General features: G+C 40.8%; 2 protein-coding genes across 3 annotated transcripts; both read right to left on the bottom strand.

The window, feature by feature from the left end:
• Positions 1-3,973: 3,973 nt before the first annotated feature.
• On the bottom strand, positions 3,974-14,594 carry SFT2D2 (SFT2 domain containing 2). 2 transcript variants are annotated; one of them, XM_014947415.1, is made up of 8 exons: positions 14,471-14,594; positions 13,596-13,682; positions 13,160-13,245; positions 12,026-12,107; positions 9,934-9,969; positions 9,755-9,813; positions 8,958-8,987; positions 3,974-8,422 (listed from the first exon to the last, which is right to left on the bottom strand). In XM_014947415.1, exons 1-8 carry the CDS (start codon positions 14,531-14,533, stop codon positions 8,383-8,385), a joined length of 483 nt encoding a protein of 160 aa, XP_014802901.1. In that variant the 5' UTR covers positions 14,534-14,594; the 3' UTR covers positions 3,974-8,382. The 2 variants fall into 2 exon arrangements, with proteins under 2 accessions (XP_014802901.1, XP_014802902.1); XM_014947416.1 differs by lacking the exon at positions 9,934-9,969.
• Positions 14,595-15,175: 581 nt separating this feature from the next.
• Positions 15,176-26,650, bottom strand: TIPRL (TOR signaling pathway regulator). Its single transcript, XM_014947344.1, has 7 exons — positions 26,395-26,650; positions 23,170-23,349; positions 22,250-22,349; positions 21,166-21,297; positions 20,662-20,757; positions 19,840-19,902; positions 15,176-18,199 (listed from the first exon to the last, which is right to left on the bottom strand). The coding sequence occupies exons 1-7, from the start codon at positions 26,493-26,495 to the stop codon at positions 18,050-18,052; spliced, it is 822 nt and encodes a 273-aa protein (XP_014802830.1). The 5' UTR covers positions 26,496-26,650; the 3' UTR covers positions 15,176-18,049.
• Between the last annotated feature and the right edge of the window lie 764 nt (positions 26,651-27,414).

Here is a 27,414-nt window from a genome sequence, read left to right as displayed (position 1 = left end):
CCGCTCCACAGCAGAGGGCTACAGAAGAGAAACCAAAGTTAGATTCATAGTCAAAATTATTTGCTGATTGCTGGCTATTTGTTTAAAAAAACATTAGGGTAGAAATCTTTACTTTGAATATTTAGCCTGTTTTAGGAGAAGCAAGAGACATCCTCTAATCTTATGTCCCTCTGGTTCACCTAAATAATGATTTTGAGTATTTCAAAAACATCCTTTCTCTCTCCTACTTTCTTGCAAGATTAATTTTTCCAAGTCCACAGATGCTGGAACTGAGGCACAGACAGATTAATGTCACCAGACACAGGTATTGCTGGGGCACTAAGAACAGCCCATTCTCAGGTGGGTCATTTCTTGGGCTGGAAGTTAAAACTTCAGGAAGGTGACATCTGAAGAAAATGTAGCCACACTTCCAGAGTAACTTACCCAGTAGCAAGATGACTGACAATCATTGCCACCGCAAGTGGGAGAGAGCAGGGCCAAAGGACCAAAAACTATTATCCCTCTTGCGCTTGTCTCCTGTTTAATTAAACAAGCAAATCAGTAGGGGCATCAGAGGGAGCAGAAAATGCTCACACAAAACATGCAATGTTGTAAACTTTCCCTGAAACCCAGCTGGGAGAGCTGGGCACTTCCAAGCAGGGATCAGACACCTCGTGGCTCACGGCCAGTCAGAACTAACCCCTGCTAGTTAAAAATGCAAGTACAACACCCAGTCTCCTCCAGCCACGTCCAGGATCTACTAAGAAGACTTTAGTGACTCATATTTTTAAATGAAGTGATGAGGACTGGGGAGAGCAGTGATAGAACACTCTTGCAACACTTACTGGAGTTTATTCCCCAAGTTACAGCAGGATAAAAGCAAGGGTTATTTTTGGCTTTCTAATTAAACTCACTCTAAAACCCTCCTGGCCACCAGCTGGTGAGATACAGCAGAAAGAAGAAAAAAAAAAAAAAAAAAGGTAATTAAAGAGGCCTTCCTTTCCTTGACATTAGATAGCTGTTTTTTGGCCTTTAGGCACATGTTTCCAAATAAAAGGCAGCCCTTCATGATCAGGTGAAATTGCAGAGAACAAGACTCACTCTTTCCATCTCCAAAGCTCCCACTGAAGCATTCAAACAACTAACCCCCCCTCTGAACATTTAGTCCCGACAACACGGGGAAACGTAACCTCCATCACCATGACACTCCCAGGAAATCAACACCTATCAACTACCCAGGAATAATTAAGAGAGGATAAAAAGACAGCTGCTTTCCCTCTGTTTTTTAATCATGGATCCAGCCCCTTGAGAGATTGTCGGGTTAGAAGAGACTTAGAGAAGATTAGCCTTTTCATTAGTGCCGGGGGGGTGAGGGGACAGTTTCAGTAACTTCAACCAGGTATGTTTTTAGCAGTGAGGTCTGCACCTTGTTCAAGTAGTGCCTCTCTGGCTGGTGTTATTAGTGAGATTATAACTCAGATTAATCCTGAGCCCAGAAAGCATAGGAGGCTTTCCAGGGCAACCTTTCTTCTTTTTAAAAAAGAAAGAAAAAGGGAAAAAAAATCTCACCCCCAAAACCCCTCCCCTGATACAGTCAGGCTGGTGATAAATGTAAGTTAGTTTTCAATGGTAATTATATTTTTCCCTAATTTGTTTTTCCTACTTTAAGATCTGTGCTCTCTCCAGACATGGATGAGCAACTAGAGCAAGAAACTCTTTCTGACCCCATTTTTAAGCTCAGAAAATAATAAAGAATTTGGTAAATTCCAAACAAACTTTAAAATTCTATTTACAACGTCTCAGAACAAAAGTAATAGATTCGGTGTTTATAGCAGGAAATCAAACATGCACTTTTGACTTGAATGTGTAAGTTCAAGCTTTGTGTTAACCATGAGAGTTAACAAGTCAGTTGAAGCATTTGATTCTCTCCAAAGTGGTGAGCCTGATGCATCCTGTTACACACGACAAGAAAACACAAGAGTACACGCCCATGATAAAATAATTTGTTTTCACACTTTGTCACTTTTTGGCGGTGACCGCCCTTCAGAGCTGCAATGAAGTCAGGTTGGCCAGCCATTTTGACCCATTTTCCAGTACCATTTTCCCACTGTGCCAGCCTTACCCCACGTTTGCTTCTGCACAAACTCTCAGGAGTAACCTCTTAGAGATGCCACAAGGGAACCCAAGAAAAAACTTAAAAGGGTTTCAAATAGTCTCACCTAAAACATCATTCCCAAAGATTGGCAGATTAGATATATTATTCCATCTCTAAGTCATTAGAAGCTTTCTTCAGAAAAGTGACAAAACGGAGGATTTTGTTCCCTTTAAGCACCTCCAGCTCTTCGGAGCGGGGCAGTTACAAGCCTGTACCCCCCCAGCACTGCCACCAAGCCTGAGCTCTGTAGGAAAGGCAGAAATATGGGAAGGAAGTAAATATCAACCCTCATCTTGGAACTTCCTGCAACCACCAAACACCCTCTCCTGCAAACCAGACCCTGTGGAGAAGGGAAAGGGGTAGACCTTGCGAGTACAGCAGCCTTCCAGGTTTCATCACTGAATCTGAATGTGGTACTGATGACACCACCCCAATATTTACAATTGGGATTCGGGGACTGGATGCTGTAACACAACTGATAAACCCTTTCTGAGTATTTCTGAAGAGCAAAGTCATCTACAGAATACACTTTCCCTAGAGCGCAGCTGATCATTCATTCATTAGTGATTTCAAATGAAGGCTTAATTTTATTCATTTTTTAAAAATTCTTCAGGTATTAAGACCTCAGCATGAGAATGGTGTGGTAAAGTTCAACAGTTTGATATGCAGGAGGTTGAACTAGGCAAGCAGAATAGCTCTAAGCTATTAAAGATGGAAAGAATTTATCACAGAATCACAGAATCTTCTAGGTTGGAAGGGACCTTAAAGATCATCTTGTCCAACCATCAACCTAACTGACAAAAATAGACACCCACACAACAGTCCCTTTTAGGACTCTGATTCTCTCTCATACCTATTTCATATCAAGACAACTATATCAGGCTCTCCAGACAGTCCTTGGAAGCTCTAACCTTTTCAAAAAGATAAAATACAAACTCCTAGGTTTCTCTATTAAAAAAAGACACACTGCTGCTTCTATTTCAAATAAAACTTTGGAGTTTCCTGTAGGACAGAAATTTAAAGAAAAAAAAAAAGTAGCTGAAGACTGAACAGAATCTCCCACAGCATGCAAGTCTTACCACTTCCTTTTTTTAAAAAATGATAAACCAAAGCAGTGGGTTTTTTTATTCTGTCAATTGGGAAAAAAAAAAAAAGTTTAATGTACTCTGAACAGCCCAGTGCAGAGCCCTGCACACTGCCAAGGAATACTGAAACCACAGCAAGTGTCAAGATGAGTATTAGGCACAAACTTAAGTGGACATGCTTTCTGAAACTTTTTCAAAAGTAAATCGTTACCTCTAAACTCTACTTTTAACACACTCATAAATATTTGGCTTTTTACTTCCAGTGTACATCAGTATTCAGAGTGTATTTATTCCACAAAGAAGAACCAGAGCCATGCTGCTTCATAACCCCAGCCTTTACTGATGGAACAGCATCAGGAATAGCTCCGTAACATGGACTAAGCCAATAGTTTCTTGGCACATCTAGGTTGACTCCTGAGATAAATAAGTAATAACAAAAATATCATTCCCACCTTAACAACTCTAGTTACACCAGCTGGTTGTGTAGCTGCACGCAGCTGTGCCAATAAGAATTTGGTTGAGCTAAATATATGCTGGGTGACACTGCTGCACAGCAGGGGTGACACAGGAACTCCCCTAAGCAGTACGTTGCAGATAGAGCAAAACAAAGTGAGGACAACACAATCACTTTTTTTTTTTTTTAAAAAAAAAGACCACCACCACAAAAAACAAAACAAGAAACCAAGGCACAGCAATTCCAGCATCATCTGGAGAACCAGCATCATGACAAACCCCATATTAACCATAACAGCAATTCATTTAATGCAATGACAACTTTATTGAAGGAAAAAACCCAGCACTTTTAAGTAAAAATTTCACTTTGTTACAGAGAAAGTTACAAGTCAGAGAAAAAAAAAGGATGTTTATCAAAGTAGAAATCAAACAGTGTAAATACATAGAAAAAGCACAAACAACAGAATCAGCAACAGTATAAAACATTGTGAAGAATTTCTGAGAGTTTGGGTTTTATTTTACAAAACAATTCCACAGCTGTTAAAAAAAATTTAGTGTTGTCACATTACAGTGAGGCACGTGGTTTTAAGAAAATAGACTATTTCTGTGCTTTCTGTCCTACACAGTATTTGCTACGATTGTAAACATCAATATTTAAGACAAATGTGTGCTTAAACATCCTCCCTCTCCTGAGTTTTCAAAGTCCACAATAGCAAAAGTGATGTTACTTTCATTAACATGATTTAAGTACCAAAACTAAACCGTTGTCAAAAACTGAACAAAAACCCAAAAAAACAAACAAACAAGATCACCATGATTTCTTAAAGGAGTTTCAACTTGGTGCAGAAATGTTTTCCTTGGTTTTTGGAACAGCTCTTGAACAATCTTCTTACTGTAGCTACTAAACAAGATGGAATTGTTCACATCATCACTGTAGAACCAGCTCAGGTAGTACCAGTATCACAATGGACTTCACAGTTCTGCTCTGTTGCATGAGAACAATCCCACATTTGAATGTATAGAATTTCAGTAGTTTGGGAACTGATAACTACCGCTCTCCCCTTTTCCATTTGTTACATCTGGAAAGTCAGCTGATCCCAGATAGGCACATTTCATGCTAGAACCGTATGCTAAGGCTGCTTGGTTAAGGTTAAAAAGTTAAAAAGTGGATAGGGAAGTTGACCAACAGCAAGGCTGGGCAAAAAGCACTTTGTGGTACAACACCAAATCCTACTGAGATGGGCATCTAACATCATACAAGTTTCTTTAGCAAAGTCAGCCTTGAGTTAAGTGCTGTAGGCAACTGAGCAAGGACTTTGGGGAGGAAGGAGCTTTGTGATTTAAAACACAAACATCTCTATTTGCAGTAGAGTGTGCTAGACAAACATTCCTGCCTTGAATGACATTAAGATAGAAAGCTGGAGAGGGCTTCAGAAATGCCCACTGTGCTTCCCACCAAGCTGATGATACCACAACTTAACACAAAGTACTTCTAATGACAGAAAAGTAGTATAACAGTATGATCTAAATCAGATTGAAACTGGTCAAGAAGGAACATTCATACACTAGTTTACTCCCCAATTATGTAAAAATCACATAAAATATTTTAACAAAGTGGAAAAATCTTTTGATGCTACCCTTGGCAACAGCCAAAACATAACTACGTATAAGCAAGCAAGACTCTGAAGAGTTTTGTTCTGATAGAGAATAGTTATTTTAAATCAAAACTGCTTGTAGATGAAGAGACAAACCCTGAGTAAGTTTTGCATATTGGCAAGAATATGGTGAGTCCTACTGCCTGACCTTCACAGGGACAGAATGCAACGAAGGGCAACATAAGGATCACCAGAGTGCTCTAGGGTTTATGTCTTTGCCATCTCTCCTTGGGTTCCCTTCCTCTAAGGCCACAATTGCTTAGCCTTGTGTGCTATGCAGTGAAGATTTGTTCTTCTCTCTTATTGAATAAAAGGCTGTGGACCTGGAATTACAGCTTTAAAAGGACAGGAAGAGGGGAAGAAAAAATACAACTCCATTTAAGTTTACCCGCTATCTATTTCCTAGTAAGCCCACTATCTAAATTTCCTGCTTCTAAGTTTGTGCTCCCAACAGTCAGCTACAAGGTTCCAGTTTGCTGGTGTGCAAGTTGAAAAACTTCTATTCAGGATACCCCCTTCTAGTGTTCTTCTAGAGGAACTGCTATGAAGTCAGGGTACCACAACCCTGCACAAGCTAGTCAAGGAATAAGCAAAAGGCTTTTACTCCTCCTAATCTGAAGTATTCACAAAAAAGAACCCCAGAAGCCAAATTCCACTATGCTGACTGCTGATGAGCCTGGAATGATGATCCAAGTTAACATCACTTTCCTGGAGAGGGGAAAGAGAAATAAAGAATGCTATAGTAGCAGCGTTTTCCAGCAACACCCAGAGATGTGAAAGATAAATATTGGAATGTAAAAGGCATTAGGGTTGCATTTTGATTGCCCTTATACAAAGGAATTCTGTAAACATTATGGAAGTCCTAATAAAAGACTAACACAGGTCCTTTGACAAATGTTAATTAGGTTTTGAACGTAGCCCCTGATAAAAGAGACACACATCAGTTTAGGTACTTGTCTTAGATCAGACAGGGAAAAGAAACATCGGTATTCTTTAATTCCCAGTCTCTCTTTGAACTTTCTCTCTTTCTTTCAAACAAAGTAATAGTCAACCTAATTATTTCACCACTAACTTCCAAATTCTTGGGTGAAAAAAAAGCATCAGGACATAGCACTTCAACATGATCCTGTACAACTGATTCATCCTAACATCAGTGCCATGTTTTCAAGGCAGTATTGGAACAGCAAAGGAACATTCAAATGCCTTTGTAATGGTAACTCTAGCCAGCTGGAAGCCACAGAAAGTCTGTTAAAATTTCCTCTTCATAGCATTCTCAAAAGGGAATTGTTTTTTGGTGGTTTGGTTTTTTTTTTTAAGATGATCCTAACAGCAGGATAGTACTGTGCTTTATATATTATCAGAAGGACACTTAAGTTTAAGATTTGGAATTAGTTCAGTTTCTAGTCACTTTCTGGAAACCACAGAATTATTTGGCTTCACTGTGGATTTATACTTTATCTCCAAGTAGAACTAGGTTTTTCTTACACAGGGATTTTAAATCTCTGTGGTACCAGTCAGGGATGCGCTTGCCATGAAAACACAAAGCTCTTAAATGATTAAACTCTTGGTAGATGGAATTCTTAAAAGAGGTTTCAGTTCACACTAAAGTCCACTGGGTAATCATCTTCATAGAGACTGACCCCAGCAAGACAATTTTCTAAGAGGAAAGGTGAAAGCAGTTAAACAGTATCTCACACAGAAGAAGTAGGAAACTGTGCTCAGATATTGAACAACTGAGCACTGCAACGATCTGGGAGTAAATGATTATACATAGCTCAGAAGATAAAAGAGAATGTAGAGTGGCCTTGGAATTTGGATACTAACTGTTCAGCATTTGTTTGGAGCTGGCAGCTAGATTGTTATATGTTTTCTTTGCTAAGACAGGCAATACAAAAAAAAAAAAATGTACTTTCTCCTCAAAGCAGAAGTTCACTAGTGTATACAAGAGCTTTAGGAAAAATGAAACAATCCCACTTACAAAAAAAAAAAGCTGGAGTTTTAACCCATTTACGAGTCCAAAAGAAAACATCTTTTCCCCGGCCCAGATTGCCTAAACAATGGCCCACTTCCACCTTATCAACAGAGTTTGCCCTTTGAAAAAGGACACGCATAAATTCTCTCTTTGCTTACCTCTCATGCCCTCAGCTTCACAGCGCCCTGTGCTACAGCTGGGGGAAAAGAGAAGCACCTTGCTTCATGTCAAAAACTTCCCTTTCCTGCCTTTTATGTATTGCCATTAGCTGCAGACAAGGCAAACAACTCAGGCTCCTGGCAGCTAAAAAAATTCTATTTCCCTTATTTTGCAGGTGCTTTTTCTACAGGAACAAATTTTTACAGATGATGCTCCTTTCGTGTATTTTAAGAAAACACCATCAGTCTAAACTGAAAACTAAATACTTCATTAAAGATGCAAACATTTCATACTTAACACCAAATCAGTCTTTTCAATTAAAATTGAAATCAAATAGAATTTCAATCAAATCTTTTGGAATTCTCATATACGTAAAGGAAGGCAGGAAAAGAAAGAATACCGATATTCCATTATCCAAGGCAAACAGTGCAAAGATTAGGTGACACAGGTCACTTCAAACTGGCACACATACGGCTGTTTAAAATAAAATAAAAAACAAAACAAAAAAGCAAGTTCTCAATAAGAAATCAGTTGCCAACTGATTTAGTTTTCCTGCAAAAGAAATCCTCTAGACCAGCATAGTCCCTTCAGAGTCGAGGTCTTAATTTTACAGACTCCATGTATTACTTTGTTACTTTTGCAAAACCAACAAATACATGATTTTACATAAGAATCATCATAACAGGTTCTACATCTCTGCCCAGTTCTTCTGCCAGACTGAACTTCAGTTGATCACAAACACCCTGTCCTACAGACACCATTGCTTACAAAACCAAGCAATTGCATACATTGGATTCAACATAAGGAGCTTCTAACAAGCTGAAAGGCACATGTTTAAGACAGAAGTAGGAAAATACATACACAGTGATCTTAACATAGTTCTACTGTAAGTCCTAGAACTTTGTGAAGAATCCAGTATTTCTGTTAGGACAGGCAGACCGAAATACATTTCTTCACAGCATCCCTACAGGCAGGAGAAAGGGAAATAAAAAACACAGAGAGTCACCTCGGTTATGGTGCTTGATGAAACTCATACCATGCTGCCATCCCACTGACACTGAGGACTTTAAAGACCAGTGGACCAAGTATTAATTGCACTTATATAATTTGCACGACTACATGCATGCACTAGAACTGCTGGGCTCAAACACAGAATAGTGCTCATGGGGGAGGATCAGGAGAAAATGGTACACAGAAGAATACACTTGTCTAGCAGCCTTTCAGACCAAAATATAAGTATTCCAAAGGCAAGCCTTATGTTTAGCATGTTCTTAGCACACTTACATATTTTTATAGGAAGCCCTCTCGTTTTGTTCCATTTGTGTTCTCCCACTTAGAGAGGATGCTTAGTTTCATTTTCAGTTTTAACTACATCTATTTCCTCCCCCTGAAACACCACCATGGAAAAACTTCTGAAGCCATACATTGCAATGTTTCTATAAACTAATCTTCTGTATCATTAAACCTCAAGATGACAGAAAAGGAGTAGGGAAGTTTACCTTGCAAATGGTATGAATGAAATGCTGTACCTAAGGAAAAAGATTTTTAAAGTTAGTCTTCATGTCAGATTTTATTAGAGTCACAAACAAGACCACCCACCCCTCTGGTACTCTAAACAGGCAGCTGCAAGATACGCAACCAAAAGGAAGCTCTGAGTTTATGAGCAACAGGAAAGACTATCCTCGAAAGTCATCTTAGCCCAGCCAGGTTGTGAAACACTATGGCAAAATCAGGGGACGTATTGTAGAGGCATTTTAAACACAGTTCTCCTGCACCCAATATTCTTCATGCTCTAACACCTACAGGTAGGCAAAATTAATCTTCAGGGCTGGCTACACGTTCATATCAGTTTGTAGACTGCTTCTGTGACATTACCCAGAGCACATGCTAACTTAAAGAACAACTGACATTTAATTTGATTGGCATATCTGGGTCTTTTAACAAGGCAAATTCAGGAGAGTGTAAATGAGAAACGCCAGACAGTAATCAGCAAAATGATTGAAAAGGGAAAGAAAAAAAAAAGGTAGTTTTACTTCAAGCTCATAGAAATTAAACACGTTCAAAGGAACTTCCCCCAGCAACAGAGCCCTGAACTCCATCCCCAAAGCCTCTGAAGTGGTGTGAGAGACCAAGAAGCAGGAACAAGTCACTGATGCATTGTCTTGCATCTAGGGGAATGGTGAGGTAAAAAATTATCCTTCTTTTTAATTCATACAAGGTCAAAAATCCACTCACAATTCAGCTACTGATGTTAGGTGCAATAGAAAATGGCGAGCGTGGGGAGGAAATCACTTACCATGCCATGGCAAAAAACTGTAAGATGCAGAAAAGGAGAGCGAGTCCTTCTTTACGCCACTGAAGGAGGAGAGAAGGGAGAGAGGGGAAGAAACACAGCAAGCAATGAGACAACAGTATAAGAATCTTATTTTTAAAATATACTCGGGTTATATATACATATAGGACTCAAGTACTCACCCAGAAAGCTGAACACAGTGTTAGTATGAGACACAACTAGAAGAAAACAAACAATTTTTATTAAACATAGAAACAACTCCAGTTTTTATAGATATTGTAACACCATAATGGGTTATTTCATGGGGACAGAAACAGATTACATAATTTCATAGTTTTATCAAATCCTGCATAAGAGTTCCTTTTATTTAAAATGCTCTCGCTATTACATTTCTGAAGTACATTAAAGCGAAGAGGAAACATCAGCCTGATGTCTCCAGAAAATAATGTTATGGCTGCAAAGGAACAAGAAGAGGTTACTACAGCTCCTCTGCAACATCAGCAAGTCCCTGCTTCATCCCACACACTTCTTGTCATAGGTATAGGCTGCACTTCAGTGTTTTACATAAGAAAGACTTTTCAGTTACAACTCTCGTCTTTCCGCGTCTGTACACACCACGTTTCCTGTTGATTCTCAAGGTCACCATGGGGTTGAAGTTATGTCATTACTTACTTGTTATCAATTAAAACTACAACACGCTTTCAAGAACTTTCAGTTATTGCTTAGCAGCTGTCCTGCTAAGCCAGCACAGCCTGCCCAGCTGTCCAGCAGCCTAGCACAGCCACTCACACCCACACTTTTTGTTCCTCAAGAGTTACACTGTGTCTTTACTACAATTAAAATCTTGGGGGGTGGTAGGCCATTTTGGATTATTTTCTGTTTTAACCCTCAAGTTTTAACAGGAGCATCCTTATAGTTCAAGTTTTCATTTTTGATTTAAGACACAACAGCTCATTTAGCCGTGACAGACACTAATACTTGATCTTCTTTCATCAAGGTCTAAGAGCCTTTTGACGTACCATTGTATACTAGAGATTACAATGTGTATTTTTCTGCTTGAGTTAAAAAAAAAAAGCAGATTTAGTACCGCGCATTCAAGACATAACTCCTACATTGCCAAAGAAATCATACACTTCACCTCAGTCACGATTAGTGACATTAGTTTTCACATTAGTTTTAAGGTAGTGATTTGTAAATTGGTCTAAATGCGACAACTGGCTTTATTCCACTGAACAACATTCCAGGCATTCTCCTGACTCCAGGCATCCTAAATGCTTATAAAAGAAACATACCACGCAGTAGGCTTCTTGCCTGCTGCTGATCTGCAGGCACATACAGTCCATTTCTCAAGCTCTATCGGGTGCCTGCAGCCTCTCTGGATGTTTAAAGAGAAAACAGGAAGCACTGATGCCAAGTGAACTCTCTAAAGACATTATTCACACTGAAAACGGGAGGACAGTTTCATGCGTGTTAAACCATCTTCCAGATTTGAGACTCTTCAAAAGAAAATGGGAAAGTTGAAGAGACAAAAAAAGCATATGTACTTAAAACAAGAAAGAGTCGTAAACCTAACTTAGCAGCAATTTTCACACACCTCCTCCCAGTAGAAGGCTGGCCACAATTTCCATCTCCCAAAGATAAAAATAATTCCTAGGGCTGACTTCAGCTGAATGCTGTGTCATACGAGTTTCAAGACCTGAAGCTACCAGCCAACTCAGATGATTTCTGTATGTTCAATGCAAGATGACCAAGGCATAGAGATTCCCCAGTGGCTTTGTCAGGAAACGACAATTTTATCAAGGTAGAAATACCTATACAGCTCTTTAAAGCAAACCAGATAGAATACAAAAAGACAAAATGGAATGCCCAACAACTTCCATAGTACAACTTCTTTTAAAAAATAGTTTCCCATCTCTCCTCTTTTAAGCAACATGAAAATATGATGTTATGACCTCAAGCACCTTAAAAAAGCATGTGCATGGTTCATACACAGCAGCCACAGACCCTTAATGCTCATTTAGCTTAACAACCTGACTTCAGCTCAGTCTTTCATAATAGGAAGGTGGTTTTCTGATGCTACTCAGCCTTTCCACTACAGCAGACCTGCAGGATGTTTGATGTTTTAAGAAAGAACAAAACAAAACAAAAAGCAACCAAAACCAAAACCAAACAACAACCCACAAAGACATCTTGAGACATAGTTTAAACAAGGTATATGAAAAGACTTCACACTGGAAATGGTTTACAGGTGAGCATGATTCCTTTGATACTTACTAGCATAACAATAGTTGCAATCAAACGGGTAGGCTCAAACATCCTTTTCAATTGTTTCATTGGTCCCATAAGAAAGAGAGTGCTGTGAGAAACAAACCAAGATTAATACAGAGGTAGAAAGGCAAAAGTGAAACTAGGTAAGATTCCTCATTAAGGGGGGTTATTTTGTTAAATTGTGTGCTGGGCATCAGTACACTATGTTGTCACGGTAATCATAACATGTTTGCTGAATAACAAAAGAAACAGGATATATAACGAGGCAAAATCCATTCCTGTTTTTCTTTGTGCAAGGTATTTATTCTATAATTTTATTCACACTCGTTCAGTCACAATTAACAAAAGCAGAGCAGGACTATCAAGCTAGAAGCAAAAGTCAAGGTCAGCTTCAGTTAGATCATTCTCAATAGATGCTTTTTTAACTTGCTTTTAAAAGCACCGGCCACAAAGGCTCTGCATGGATTGCCATGTAATCCAGCTCAATTCCTCTACATAAAGGGCTGTTTTCAGACCTGGATCCATTCTCTCATCCCTTACCAGAACTGCAGCCCTCGTTTAGAGTAGAGCCCTGGTGATTGATACGGCATGAATTAGCTATTCTGCCTCATATACCATATTATTTCCAATTCCATTCCTTGTGCTTTCTAACATCTTGTTAAGTTTCCTCAGTCACAGACGGTTGTGCCTGCCACAAAGTCCATGGGGCTAACCTCAACAGCCACAGAGGTTTATCAAACCAGCGTACGCTGACAGACTCCTCCAAATGTATTCACCAAAACACACAGAACATTACCAAATGCAAAATGGCAAAGCATGATTTTTATCTTGGGGGTGGGGGGCAAACAACAAAAATCATAAAACCTCAATGCTCAAAGCACGAGTTTGATTCTTCATTACTGATGAGTAACTTTTACCTTGAATGCATTGCTAATAGCGATAAGGAAATAAAAGGTTTCTTTACCATTTCAAGGAACTACTGGGGAAATGCTATTCTTTAAAATTCAGCAACAGAGAATAAGCTACATAAACAAGTCGTCTCACACAAATGCAACAGTTTCTACCCCTTATGCACCTTCACCCATTGTTCTGCTTTAGTTTTTCATCTTTATTAGGGAACTAATATAAAAAGACTGTTACCTGCCAATAGATGTAATATTCCCCAGAGTATAAAACACTGCAAAGAGCGTCAGCCCTTTCTTTGGTACCCATAGCAGACAGCTACCCTAAAAAGGAAATTTAGAGAGAAAAAAAAAAATTAATATTGTTTTTAAATGGGAAAAGAAACATATCCAAGAAACGTCACACCACCGAAGAAGTCTTAGGTAAACTTAAACCCAAACTTCAGAATCACACACACACAAAAGTAAAATACATTTATTGCCATTCGTGTTAAGAGTTAGTGCATTGAATCTAAGTGGAAATGAGTCAGATCATCAGTCAGTCAGTCTTCCTAGAGACTCAGAAAGAAAAAAAAAAAAAAAAATAAAAAAAAAAAAAAAAAAAAGTCAAGGAACAGTATATTTGGGCTCCTGAAGCTCAATTATCAAGGAGGTCTGGCAAAAAAAGTCCTTACCAAAAGCGAGAACAGGCATCCTAATGCAAAACAAGCAATGAAGCCCTTCACTCTGGTGCCCCAACCTAACGAAGTTGCATCAATAGCCTGGAAACGAGGAGAGAAATAAAGAGTGTGAGTTACTCTTTACTGACACATCTTGCCACGCACCGAGCGGGTACATTTCCTCCGAGTGTGCCCAAGCTCAAACGGAGCTGTCAGGTCCCCCCTGGGTTTGCCATCGCCCCTGGGAAACGCAGGGCCGGGACCGCCGCCCCCCCCCCCCCGCCCGGGGCTGCCCCTGCTCCCCCCGACGGACGCCGGCTCCACCGGGAACTGTTTCAGTTTCTCCTCACAAACGGGGGAGAGTGTCTGTGTGTCTGTATTTGTGTGTGTCTGTCTGTCTGTGTGTGTGTGTCTGTGTGTCTGGTGCCATTCTCTGCCCACACCCAGCAGGTGCAGGGGGCGCCTCCCCGTTCCCCGTGCCCGGCTTCACTCAGGGGACCGCGTCCTCCTCCCTCACGCAATAATAAACCCAAAAGGCAGGGCCCCCTTCCCCGGCAGCGGCACCCCCGGCCGGGGCGGTAAAACACGGGGGACTTTAAGTGCGAGTTAGAGGGTCAGAGACCGGCTCCCTACGAACTGCCGGCCCCGACCGGCTCCGCCCCGGGAAGCCCAAGGCCCAAAGACGGGGTGAGGCGTCGCAGGCCGGTGCCGCCGACCCACGCCGAGGGGCCGTGCGAGGCTGAGGGACGGTGCGGGACTGAGGGACGGTGCGGGGCCTCCTTCCTTCCTCCCCTCCGACCCCCCCCGCCGCCGCTACGCTCCCCGCCAACAGCCGCTCCCCGACCGTCGCCTCTCCCCTCAGCAGAGAGAGGGAGGCCTTGGAGCGTTACCTCGGCCAGGACACTCGGCTCCTCCGCGTCGCGGCCGCTCAGCACCCGCTTAAGCTTGTCCATCCCGCCCGGCTCGGCCCGCGCCTGAGCGGCTCTGCCCCGCTCCCGGCCGGACTGAACTACCCCGCCCTGCCCTTCCCCTCCTCAGGGACTACCAGTTCCGGCATGCACCGCGCCGCCACGGGCTACCTGCGCTCGAGCAGGTAGGCGAAGGCCGGCGGGGACGGCGCGGAGGCCGCCGGGAGTTGTAGTCCACCGGCGGTGAGGGGGAGAAACCAGCCGCCTCCTGAAGCGGGTTCTTGCGGCAGAGAGACTGTCTTCGGGGTAATTTAAACGCTTGGGTTATTTAAGAGACAGCAAACGCTCACGCTGTCCCAGGCACGTCTTACTCTTCCAAGCAGGCTATAGCTGACATCTAAACTCTCCTGGCATTTTCCAGGTTTCAGAAGAATCCACACCCTCCACCCCTTTTACTTCTCTCCTTCTATCCCATCTCCTCCTGCTGCTTTTGAAGCCGTTCCTTGGCAGCAGGGAAGCTTATGGAAACAGCAATACAGATTCCACTTTGCTCCCAGGACTGCGGCTCTTCCCTCCTTCTAAAAAAATCCCACCTTATTTCCATAACTCCCCAGAGTGGTTCTGATGACAGGCAAAAGCACACGGATGTGACATCTTAACCGGCACGCAAAATTCAGCACCACCGAGTAGTTATTTCAGTTTATTTCGCTCAGATAAAAACAGAACTATAAAATGTTTGGTACATTTTATTTAGCGACATACAAGAAGGTATATAAACTGCCACATGTTGAACTTGCCACAAAAGAGCTGGAGAATCACCCCACTCCCTCCCCCTAAGATTATGTATCCAAAGTGGGACTTTTCTGAGGAAAAATTTGTACCGGAGCGTTTGCAGTACACTGGTTTATGCTGCTGCCTCTTGGTAATCTGTGTGGTATTAGAGAGTCACAAAGCGCCCCAAGTTTTACTTTGTACTAACTGTAACTTCCTTAACATGTTCTTGTGATCTCCCCAACACGTATGTTCCACTTAAATGCACAGCACCCGAGATAGATGGATATCACGTATCTATATATTCAGGATTCAAGTCCATTCAAGACAACTGTATCAACAGGTCACACACTGGTATGTATGATGGACAAGATAAAATACACAGTATAAGCTAAACATGCAGAGCACCCTTTCCAGCGCCAAGTGTCGATTCTGTGGGGTTCCCCCTCTGCTGTACTTTAGCCCAATGGAGTTTGTTAGCATCACTGACCAAACCCAAATCAGATTTAATTAATGAATGCAGATATAGTTTCCCTCATGTGAGCACTGCATCAGCTCCCCTCTCTGTCACTACCAGCTTGAAAGTGTGTTTTTATAAGCCTTTAAGGCATGTAAAATAATATATGTTTAGAGTAAAAGAAGTGCCATGATTTACATCCACCAACAAAATCTCTCTTCATCCCCAGTTGTTGTTCCCTTCCATTTTCTCCCATATCCCTCTATGACTGGAGTGGACCTAAATAATCTATTAATAAATGAATTTTGATCACTTCCATGCTGCATTCATTTGCAGCCCCTTCTTCATCCTGACACTAGAAGTGCAGGAGGATGAAAAAAGCCAACAGAATTTAAGATTCTAATGGGGAACATAGAGGACCTCACCCCTATTTCAAAGTGGCCATAAATTCACTCACTCAGATCATGTCTGGTTGATAATAATTTCTGTCAGACTGTTTTAATTTCAGTTTGCTCGTTTTATCCTATGGATCATAAGATTTTTAACAGTAATCCTTTTCAAAGGATTCCAAAGATAAGGCTGCAGGTGTAGTCAGGAAAGAAAAAAATATTCAAATCAGTAACTTTTTACAAAATAATCCTCACAAACCCTCAGTGAGGTAGGCATGTATTAACCCTAATTTTTACATACAGGGAACTGAGGCACAGAGAAGTCACTTCCCTGTGGTTAGAGTAAATCAGTGACACAGGAAAAACTGCAGTTAGTTCCTGCCTTTCAACCTTATGATAGATTTATTAGACCAGGCTGCCTCAAATATGAAACAAAAAGCTGTTGTTTTTATTAAGATGACAGTCACTTAAATGGCAGTAGACTTTTTTCCTAAAAACCTCAGTGTCTTCTCTAGGTGAAAACCATTTCTCAGAAGACCCGGTTAAATATCAGGTTTTTGGAGTGGGTTGCTTCTATTAAGTCATGCAGTGTAGAATATGAAGATTTTTAAACAAAAAACTCCAAGACATCAGAATGCATACATATTCTTATCTGCCATCACCTTAAACCACAAGGCCTGCTTTTCACTACTTATTTGCTTCTTGCACTTCGTTGAGTGTGAGCAGTAAACCTAGACAAGTCTGTTCAGCTCCCTCATTCTTAGGCCAAACCATTAACATATAATTTAGGCTTTCCAAAATCAACACAAATATTTAAAAGTTTAATCTACAATGTGTTGAGTTAAACCCATGACTATACATGTGATCACACTTCTATTAGTATCAGAACTTGAAAAATTTTAAAAATAAACCCAAATTATGTATCTGGAATACATGTTAGCATCCTTTAAAGGTTACATCGGACGGCAAACACCAGCATCCTTTAGGCATTAGAGACTGAACGCCCCTCTCTTCCCCAGACATAACCCACCCTGCAATTTAGCAGTGTGACTGTCAGGGCGGTATAACCATCATACACCGACACCAGCCAACATGTCCAACAAAAGGTCAATACAGTACAAAGCATTTCCAGTACAGTACGTGACTGTAGCAGCATACGGACCCCAAGTCATAGTCTCCAGAAGTGCCTAGAGAAATCTGGCTGACATCAGATTAAACTAGTATTTGTGAAGAGACTTCCCAGTGTGTGTGTCTCTAAGCTTCCAGCTTTTTCCTGCTCTGGAGTTAATGTCGCACAAATAAGGTAATTTTACCTTTAAATAGTGTCAAACAAATACAAGTTTTTTTTCTCTTTTGCTCCTTAAACCCTCAGATGAAATAAATATTATTAAATTACAGTCTGGATCAGAGGCTCCAAAAAGTAATTAAGTTGGTTATCAGCCCACAGTAGGGGAAGCCAAGCAAAACGTGTAGTTTAGGATTGACAGTTCAAAATAAATGCAGAGGAATATTTTATTTTTTTTTTACCATGGATGATTTCTCAATAAAAATAAAATCATGCCAATTTTATGACTCCAGTAGTCTCTCAGTATCTGAAGCAGCAATAACAAAATCTTCATAGAAGTGTTTGTGGTGGAGGGTCCAGACAATACTCCTGCTTAACTGGTGAACTAAACAGAACCCAGACTCTTTATCATGAGAGCCTTTCTCCAATGCCGCTGAAGACTGTAACTCACCTCCAGTCTATCATTAACTCCAGATACAGGTTAAAAAAACAAACAAACAAAAAACACAATTAGCAAAACCTCCTTGAAATGTTTTCTCTCAGGGCTACAGAAAAATTAGCCAAATTCTTTATTCCACTTGTAGTGAAACCGCCCCCCATGGCAATGGTTACATGCTCACATTATCTCCAGTGTACTTCAAGTCCATATAAAGTCACATTTATTTAGACTTAACACACACAGTTTCCAGTGATGCTTCTGGCTTAGGCTCCAGTTTCTCTGGGAATTCTAGTTTTTCACAGATTGTCTCCTTTATGGGTAGATACTGAGAGATCTCATTAGGTTCCGTGAACAGAGAAGGTGGAACATGCTAAGAAGCAAAAATTTTACATGAAACAAATGAATGAAAGGAAGAGAAAATAAAAAGTTATTCCAAACACAGACTTTTACAAACAATTGATCTATAATTTAGCTGACTGAAACACTTGAAGTCAGGTATAATTATTAAAATTAGCTTTACAACCTCAGATGTGCATACAGTCTTTTACTCCTTGTGTGGATCAATAAACTAAGGAAAAATATTTAATGTTTTCAAGCAGTAGATTATAAGAGACAGAGACATTCATGAACATCTATAATTTTTTTTAAAAAAATGTGTTTATCATTTGAATGTAACAAACAGTCTTTTTGAGAGTCCAATACTACGTAAGAGCAGGATGGCTACAAGGGATCCCATGTTTAATGTCTTCTAGCCATTGCAATATATTCATTGGAGTTGCTTAGATTTAGCTACTGATAACTGATACACTTCAACATGTATCTTAGTTTTATGAAGTCAACCACAGACATTTCTATGAAATACTAAAACTCATTGGATTTTAATTTCATATCTGAAGAAATTAGGTGGTTTCATTAAGTTGGTATCTTTCTCTGGAGATTCATGTAGACAACTTACCTTCATCACATACAAGATATTTGATAAAAAAATTATACTGATAAAGCCACCTGCAAACATTCTAACAACATTCTTTAAGAAGTGTATCGAGAGCTATTCAAAGGCAACCTGTATTTTGGCTACCCTTAACATGCAAGGAATCATAGTGCTGTTTCAATGATTTCAAGCCTAAGCAAAGTAAGAATCTTTTTAACATTACCTATGCAAACTGTTCTAGGGAACTGAAAAGCCATATGCATTTCCCCTCTATAACAACAGCAAAAATTATTTAACAGCGTAGATGGTAATTTTTAAACATGAGGTGAAGTAAAACCTAGATCACTGATTAATACTTCAAAAACCATGAAACTATCAAAAAGCTCACATCTGAATTTAGTCCTGTTTATAGGGATCATATATTGTTAAAAAATGCTACAATGTCCCTTTCCTAAAAAAAAAAAAAACATTTTGCAAAAATATTTCCTCAGAAGGTTAATAACACATTAGTCACTTTTAACAGATGAAGGAAAAACAAGGGAAATGGGAAGTAAAAAGAATGCCCAAGATCAGATGTTGGGTCAAGAATAAAAATCAAGAGCTGCAACTCCGAACATGCCACAAATTATTCTGAACCTTTACTAGAGTTTTAAGGTGGGCTATCAAACTCAGTTGAGAAAAACTGAATGAGAGTCTATTACCAAACAGACCTTAACCCCTAATACTACTTGCAAGCGTGCATGCATGAAATTTGGCATCAAGGACATGGACTACCTGATTTTTTGGCTGAGTAGTTCTATGAAAAAAAAAAAAAAATTAAAAAAAATCGTATTAACTCAAAAGTAGAAAAAGTAACCCAACCCCATATATTGTCATGTGGTCAATGGATCTGGGCATTTACAAATGCAAATCTGTCCTGACATCTGAAAAAATAGATGTTGCACAAGCAGAAAGGTTTTTCCTCTGTATAGATTCCAAACCTAACAAAGAATGATTTACAGACAGAGAATTTTCTATGCTGACCAGAAAACAATTTTAAGAAACAGACGGAAAAAAACTACATTTAAAAAACGCAATACCTTTAAACTTGAGATTTTGCTTTCTCTGGATGTATATTCTCGCAACATGTAGGCCTTGTCAGCCTGATGGGAAAAAACAGCAAAAATTAAGCACAAAGTTATCATCTAGCATCAGTGCAAAATAAGCATTTAAATACATTGAATTTAGTAAGCATTTGAATTTTGTTGACCACAGATTTTCACCTGGGAGCAGAAACGTACGTTCAAATTCACGAAGACAGAGAAAGATGTTTAGCAATGTTCTCTTTCCCAAAAGTCACCTTTCTGTGTGCATGCGTGGAAAAAAAAAATTCTATGACTGAATATGCTTGTTAATCTCTACTCAGCTAGAACTCCTACATCAGTACGCCTAGAACTAGGTAGAATAAGCAAACCATAACTGTTATGTTGTATTTCTGAGGTACTAGAACTCAGCGTAGTATGGACAGTTGCTTACAAGTTAAAACTTGCCTGTCATTTACTAGACAAGCCAAAAAACATTTACTTTGAGACAAGGCTAAGAACAGTATCACACCATTTACTGTTGCCTGTTTTTCCTCTTGTACTTTCTCTCTAATGTGTGTTTATCAAATATATTTAAATGTTTACTGCACGTAACAGTTGCCTACTCTGCTCATACAATACCCAGCCCCATGGCATCCAGCACTTGGTTGCTGCTTCAACACCACCTTAACAACAAAATACACTTGAAAGTTCATTTCAGGTAACCTCCATGCCCCCAAACATCAGTATTAAATTACAGGAGTATCACCGGGGCTTCTCTGACAGTAACATGGCAAGGGAGCATCTGTAAAATATTCATGATGGCAAACAAGGGTTTACCTCATGATGAAGCCTCGTATCATTCATCCTGATAAGTACTCCATCAACGCGCAAGAAAAACCTCAACAGCACAAAAAAGCTGGAAGGCATGACTCTCTGCAAAAATAAAGACGTTGCATTCAGCACTTTTTTTTTTTTTACTTTTAAGTATGCATTTTCTATATCAGATATTCACAACGAGAGATAGTATGAGGAGTTTCTGGTGGTAGAGTCAAAATTTGGGCTGTTGCTACAGCTATCGCTGGACAGCAGGGCAGAGAGGGTCTCAGAAGATTCTTAGGCAAGATGCAGAAAGAGGGAAAAGATTGTTCCCTGAACCGACAGACAGAAAGATTTCAAGACAACATGGTTTTCAGCAAGATTGTATTTCTAAGAGCAAGGATAAAGAACTCTGCATTTTAAACTTTTAATCCCGGAAGGAACAACATGCAAAAAGTGGCTGCATTTTGGATAGATTAGCCAACTGAGTCACCAAGCATCTTGTATACAACTCTTAGTACTCACTATTTTTACACTCAAACTTGATACTCCATGATCGTGAAGTTCATCTTCAAAGAGAAGTACTTCTTCAAAAAACATAATTTGTTCTCTGGCTTTCAATTTCTCTGTATTTATGTGTTCTGTTGTAGGAACAACCTAAAGAAAGAGATTAAGAACGGTTAGCATATTAATTTGTTGCCAAACTACATAAAGTTTGTCCTGATCTTTTAAATCCTGCAATTGCTAGTTTTAGAAAGGAAAAAGCTTTTAGGGCACGAAGCTTAAAACATCCCAAAACTCTAAGAGGAAAAATTAAAATTAAAACCAAAGCTTCCAAGAGGAAACATCGATCAAAGTAAAAACCAAGAGTGGAAAATGCTGGAATAAAGTGCCCTCTGGGTACAGGCTCTCAGTAGAGTTTCAGCTGCAAACAAATCTGCTCTTTTTCTGTATTTGAAATTATTTGAAGATGCCTAATGTTTAACATGCAAATGAGAAGTTCTGTGTTATAGCAGTATTCCATCCACTTGGTATCTCTAGCCAATGACAAACGCTGCACAGGATTTGAACAAAGCCTTTTCATGGAAATCAAGTACTTGTATGTCTTCCATCTCATAAGCTCCAGATATACTCTTACGCTTCTGCTGCCCAAAGACTACAGGCCAACAAGACATCATTTATTTCTATGCTGCACTTCTAATTGTACGATAACTCAAGCGATCTGTAACTAATGCAATCCTAGTGAATTAAAATAGATTATCTGCTTGGTATCAAGTGATCTGTATACAGTAAAGAGAAAACTTCAGTCTTATTTTTAAAAAAAATAAAGACAAGGGAGGGCCTGTCAATTTAGATATGAGGAATTACTGTTGCAGAAAAACAAAGCCATTGAAAGCAGCCAGATCTACATATCTGCATATTTAAAGTCAGGTTGGATGGTGCTCTAAGCAACTTGGTCTAGTGGGAGATGTCCCTGCCCATTATAGGGGGGGTGGAACTAGATGATCTTTAAAAGGTCCCTTCCAACCTAAACCATTCTATAACAGCTTCTAAGCTTTGCTTGACAGAAACAATATGCAATCAGCATTTAACAAGGACAAACGGTTACCTTTAATGTCGCAGTGTCTCCCAGCAAAGTTCCTTTGTAGTCTGTTGTGTAAGTCCAATCGTATGGCTTGACAACTTCCTTAGTGTGCTCAGTCTCACTCCTCAAGAAGTTAAAGAGAAAACAGAATGCTTTGTAGTAATTCTTAAAAAATTACAACCTCACATAAGATTATGTATTACGATTCCAACACTCTTCAAGGAGAAAACCAGCAGCATCGTCTGTGCTGCAATGATGATGTCAAGACTTAATCATACAGTATTACTTCTTTCACAACACGTTTCTATAATACGTTATAAAACTGTTTCCAGAATTCCTGTGCTAACACAATCTCTGTCCTATGAGTCAGAAATAAAGATTTTTAGTTCAATGTTATTGAAAAATTGTATTTCAAGACCATTTTTTCTTTAAGTAGGCAGAAAGCAATCTGCTGACAACACACAGCAATCATTGACACTGCTATTTCCCTTAGCTTTCCTTTCTCTCTGCTTTGTTTCTTGGTGCTCTGCAACTAATTTCACAAATAGTAAGCAGTACAATTAGTTTTGATGCATGGTAATTGTTCTGTTATATTCCTAAGGCTAAGATTTTGAACACGTGCAGCACTTAACACTTTGAAACACCACATGATACAATCTTGTAATGCTTGAGGCTCTATGAGTTTGAATAAACAGAAACAGCATTAAGCCACGTTTTGTTTTAAGAAAGCCAAGACACAACTGAAAAAATATAGCTGACCCAATTTAACAGAGAGTTTTTCTTTGCTGTGATCATCCTAAGTGAATTCTATGATCACACACCGTATCTATGGTAGAACCAAACACAGCACGGTCTTCAAAAGTTCAGCCTGTTCTTTTAACTACTTTATGACAGTTTCACATACAATACAGCAGTACTTGCCCACCAGTGATAAAATACTGTACCTGCTCTCTTGCCACTCCTCTGCACAAGCCACTTTGATCATACCTTGACAATTATTGACACATTTTAAAGCATCTGTTGCATTGAACTCAATTCCAAAACCATGATCATGCTGTATTCTTAGGATATTGTCTCCAAACATCATCTCTGGCAGGGAAGGCATGTGTAATTCATCAGCCAACCTGCACAGAAAAATAAAAGTCCCATGAAGAGAGATCAGTCAGCTATAGCTCATTGAAAGCACTCCTTGTTCTGGAACAAGCATTCTTTAGACCATGGTAATTTACAAGACATGCGATCAACATGTTCTGCAAAACTCTTTTGTTTTCCCAGTTTAATAATTGGACGTGAATTGCAGAGTCATTGATCCATGATCCATCGATCCATTTTACACCATAGAACTATTCCTAAAACATTCCTTCTACATCAGGCTCATACAAAAGTCTCATACGTGAGGAATCAAAACAGTATCTGATAAGCATGAAGTAGCAACTTTCAACCTGTTGTAGCAAACCCCTGGATGGTCCATGAACTACTTCGGCAGGTGCCTGAAAAGCTTAGGAACAGACACTCAATGTCAGCAAGCTTACATTCTCTGCACAGTGGTCCATACCTCCAAATTTAGAAGCCTACAAAAAGGAGCTGAAAACAACCCGAATATGGGAAAAATCAAGTGCAGGAGACAGTGCTGTGCTCTACTACTTTCCTGAGCTGGTAGAGAATACATGCTGGTATTTGTAGCCTTAAGCATGAAAGCCAGAGCCAGAGCCACAGACCCAGCTGAACAAAGTACTGCATGAATGAAGTAAGCATGATCCCTGCATAAAATCTCAAACTACGCTATTTCACTTTTTGTTTTATATCAATCTTTATGCTTATTGATACATATGTATATATCTACCTACACTATATATAAACACACACACATATAACACCACTTTATATACACACCTTATTTACCAAAAGCCTTCGTCTACTTCTTTTCCTCCCTACCACTACCTGCTTTACTTATCAAGATCAAAAATAAATACATGACATCTGGAAAGAAAACTTTAGGAAATACGCTAATTGTAAAGAGAAGGGAGGGGGGCAGGAAGTGTCCTAATCACAACTTTCACATTGATAATAAGGCATCCCTGAGAAATAAAAAAAAAGTAATTATTTCTGTGACCCTGCATACAAAAGAACCAAACTAAAACAGAAATAGAGAATTCCTAGACCTGGAGAAAACGATACCATGCCTTTCCCAGAGAAGACAGAAAAATGTTAGGAACTTTTCCATTTCATCACATTGCAGGCCCCTTGACCTGCAAAGACCAACTCCAGCACAGAAAGGAGTTCTTAGCTACGGCAAATTTAATCCTTCACCTTCCCACTGAGGTCACCAAGATATTTTTGTGATATACGTTTGCCAGAAGTAAAACTCCTGCAGATACTAATGATGTTCCCCAAGCAATAAAAAAGGCAAAACGCCAAGAAAAATACATTATAAAAGGAAACTGACTAAATGCACTGCAACTGGATAGCTCTTGGCCCTTCAGATTTGAAGTGGAGGAATTGTTTTGGGGGATCTTATGCTAGGTACTAAGACCTACAGGAAAATGGCTAATTTTGGACTTCTCTTCCCTACCCTGCAAAATTCTCTGTGTTCTTTCAAGCTTGTATTGTGGCTCTTGCAACTTAACTTTTCAGGCTTTTTCAACACGTTCTGAAAAACTACGTCCCCCTCAAAAACATCTAAACAGATAAAGGCAATTTCTGAAAACTCCAGAGGTGACTAGTTTAAAATAGCTACAGTTAAAGAAACTGAATAGATCAGAAGATGAGCACAGCAGGCAAGCTGGCTTCTAGACTGGCAGTTCAAGTGTCTCTCTTGTTTACAGATAATGAAGAGAGTTAACAACCTCCCGATCTTAAGAATAAAGATCTTCATTTTTACGAGATAGCATCGTACAAATTAAGTCCTCCAAACACACCATAAAAAAGGGATATTCTACCTTCCCCTGCAGGACACAGGTACAGCTTAGCTGGATCTTGAATCCTCATTACAGGGAAAATGACTAAATCACAGGATTCAAGTTTCCTTATCTGTAGGACCACTAGTCCTACAGTCCTACTAAAAGGACCACTAGTCAAAAGCTGCTTGAGAAGGTTATTTTAGGCATTGAACACAGGATAAATATGGAGGAAGGAACATAGTTTTCACCTGTTTTAAGGCAGATATCCAGTTAAAAAAAAGGTGTAATGCTGTTATGTTAACAAAAAAATATTTTACTATACTATATACTAAACGATAACAGTTTCCTATAATAATAAAGTCCCATGTCTTGAAATGTTATCAAACAATTGCCCTCAGAAAAGTTAAAAGCAACATGAACGAAGACGCTTTTAACAAGATTAAGAAGATTTCCATGTATGTATTCCAGAAACTGAAACCAAGAAGTGTCTGTCAAATTCAATGGCTACCAAGGTCAGCTATGGCATTCCACTGATGAACTGTTCAGTTCCACATTAGCAAATCTGACTGAAGCACTTGATGCTGACACAGGAGCATCTTCTCCAAGAGTTTGGCAGCGGTGGAAATTACTACTACAGGGAGAGTGCAAACAATAAATTTTTAATGAAATCCACCCTCTTAAGATAGCCATTACCACACAACAGCTTATGACAGTCTGCAGACCACATTTAAAAGAACCTTAATCACCATTAAAAAGTAATTAAGAAAAGCAGGCTTCTAATTAGCAGGCTTCAGTTCACAGAGGTTCAGATCTCCATAACCATTAGCAATCATTAAAAACAAAATTCTGGAAACCCTGTGCAATCCAAATCATCCCAGTTTCTCAAGCCAAAAATCAAGCTTACCCTCTCAAAAAGAGAGGGAACAACACCCGCCCCAAACCCCGAGCGGTAGCTTAGTTTATTCCAGTAGGAATAAAGAGCATTTTCCCTGCCCAGGGGGACGTTATTTATTTGTGGTAAGAATCATAGAATGGTTGGAGTTGGAAGGGACCTTAGAGATCATCTAGTTCCCACCCCCCTGCCACGGGCAGGGACACCTCCCACCACACCAGGTTGCTCAAAGCCCCATCCAGCCTGGCCTTGAACACTTCCAGGGATGAAGAAGGAACCCCAAAACCCTGGCGGTCAGGGAGGGCGCTCCCAGCCCTGAGGAAGGGCAGCCAGCAGCGCAGATACCGTCGTTCCGCTCCCTCCCCTCCCCGCCCCACCTCTCGGCCTGCGCGGACTTCATGATGTGCGTCCGGGCGGCGCTCAGCTTCCACGGCCCGAAGGTGAAGTCGCGCCGGCTGCTCTGGAAAACAGGGTGCATGGCGGAGGCGAGGGGGGAAGGCCCCGCCGAGGAGAAACCGAGAGGGGACCAGAAAGGGGCGGCGGCGGAGCCCGCCCCACCTCACCTCACCTCTCCTCTCCTCTCCGCCGCAAACCCCTACACCCCTAACGGCAGCAACGGAACCGCCGCCTCAAGACGCTTCCGCTTCCGGGGAAGCCCTGTGGCGGCAGGAAGTGACGTGCAGCGCGGCAGGGCGGGAGGTGCCTGTGGCAGGGCGGCCGTCGGTGGCTCCCAGTGCTGCCGCGGGGGAGTAGCTGCGCGCCTCTCTCCTCCCGCCGCGGGAGAAGGCCGTCCCCGGCCTCCGCCCGGCGGGGCGTAAAGGGGCAGCGAGCTCGCTCTTCCCGGGGAACCGTGTCGCAGCGGCCGGCGCCTGTGCCCGGCGGGCGTTCCTGCTTCCCGCCGCATCCCCGGCGCCCAGCCCGAGGGTGGCTCCGTCCCTCCCGCGGGAAGGGGAGGAGGGCGCGGAGCTCGGCGGACGGCACGTCTTGCGGCGGGGCTGCCGAGGGAGGGGTGTGAGCGGTCACGGGGAGCTCTGCGCTGTGCCCCCGGTGCTGCCGGGATGTGCTCAGCAAAGCGTTACCCAGCTCCGACGTACCGACCCCCGCTGCTGCTGCAGGGGTTGCGGGTGTAGGTGCGTGCATACGTGCCAAGTCTCCCGGGCTGGTTGGTTGGGTGTCTTCTTGAATGCTTCCTAAAGGTGGCGTTTAATAAAAATAAAATTGTCAATACGCGACGGCACGGTAAGCTGAAAATCACAGAATCGTCTAGGTTGGGAGGGACCTTAAAGATCGTCTAGTCCAACCATCAACCTAACTCTGACAAAAAAAAATAAATAAGAAATAGGAAATAACTACTCAACCATATTCCTGAGGACCACGTCTACCCATCTTTTGAACAC

The sequence above is a fragment of the Calidris pugnax genome, unplaced genomic scaffold, assembly GCF_001431845.1.
Source record: "Calidris pugnax isolate Ruff unplaced genomic scaffold, ASM143184v1 scaffold95, whole genome shotgun sequence".
Taxonomy (NCBI): Eukaryota; Metazoa; Chordata; class Aves; order Charadriiformes; family Scolopacidae; genus Calidris; species Calidris pugnax.
Note: the sequence above shows the minus strand (reverse complement) of the source record. Positions and strands in the feature narration are given on the sequence as shown.

Coding starts and splice junctions, on each gene's coding strand:
- TIPRL (XM_014947344.1), bottom strand. CDS start 26,495: ATGCACCCTGTTTTCCAGAGCAGCCGGCGCGACTTCACCTTCGGGCCG. Junction 23,350..26,394: donor AAGTCCGCGCAGGCCGAGAG/GTGGGGCGGGGA, acceptor TTTTCTGTGCAG/GTTGGCTGATGAATTACACA. Junction 19,903..20,661: donor ATACGAGGCTTCATCATGAG/GTAAACCCTTGT, acceptor TTTTCCCATCAG/GCTGACAAGGCCTACATGTT.
- SFT2D2 (XM_014947415.1), bottom strand. CDS start 14,533: ATGGACAAGCTTAAGCGGGTGCTGAGCGGCCGCGACGCGGAGGAGCCG. Junction 13,246..13,595: donor GATGCCTGTTCTCGCTTTTG/GTAAGGACTTTT, acceptor TTTCCTTTTTAG/GGTAGCTGTCTGCTATGGGT. Junction 8,423..8,957: donor TCATTCATACCATTTGCAAG/GTAAACTTCCCT, acceptor TCCTGCCTGTAG/GGATGCTGTGAAGAAATGTA.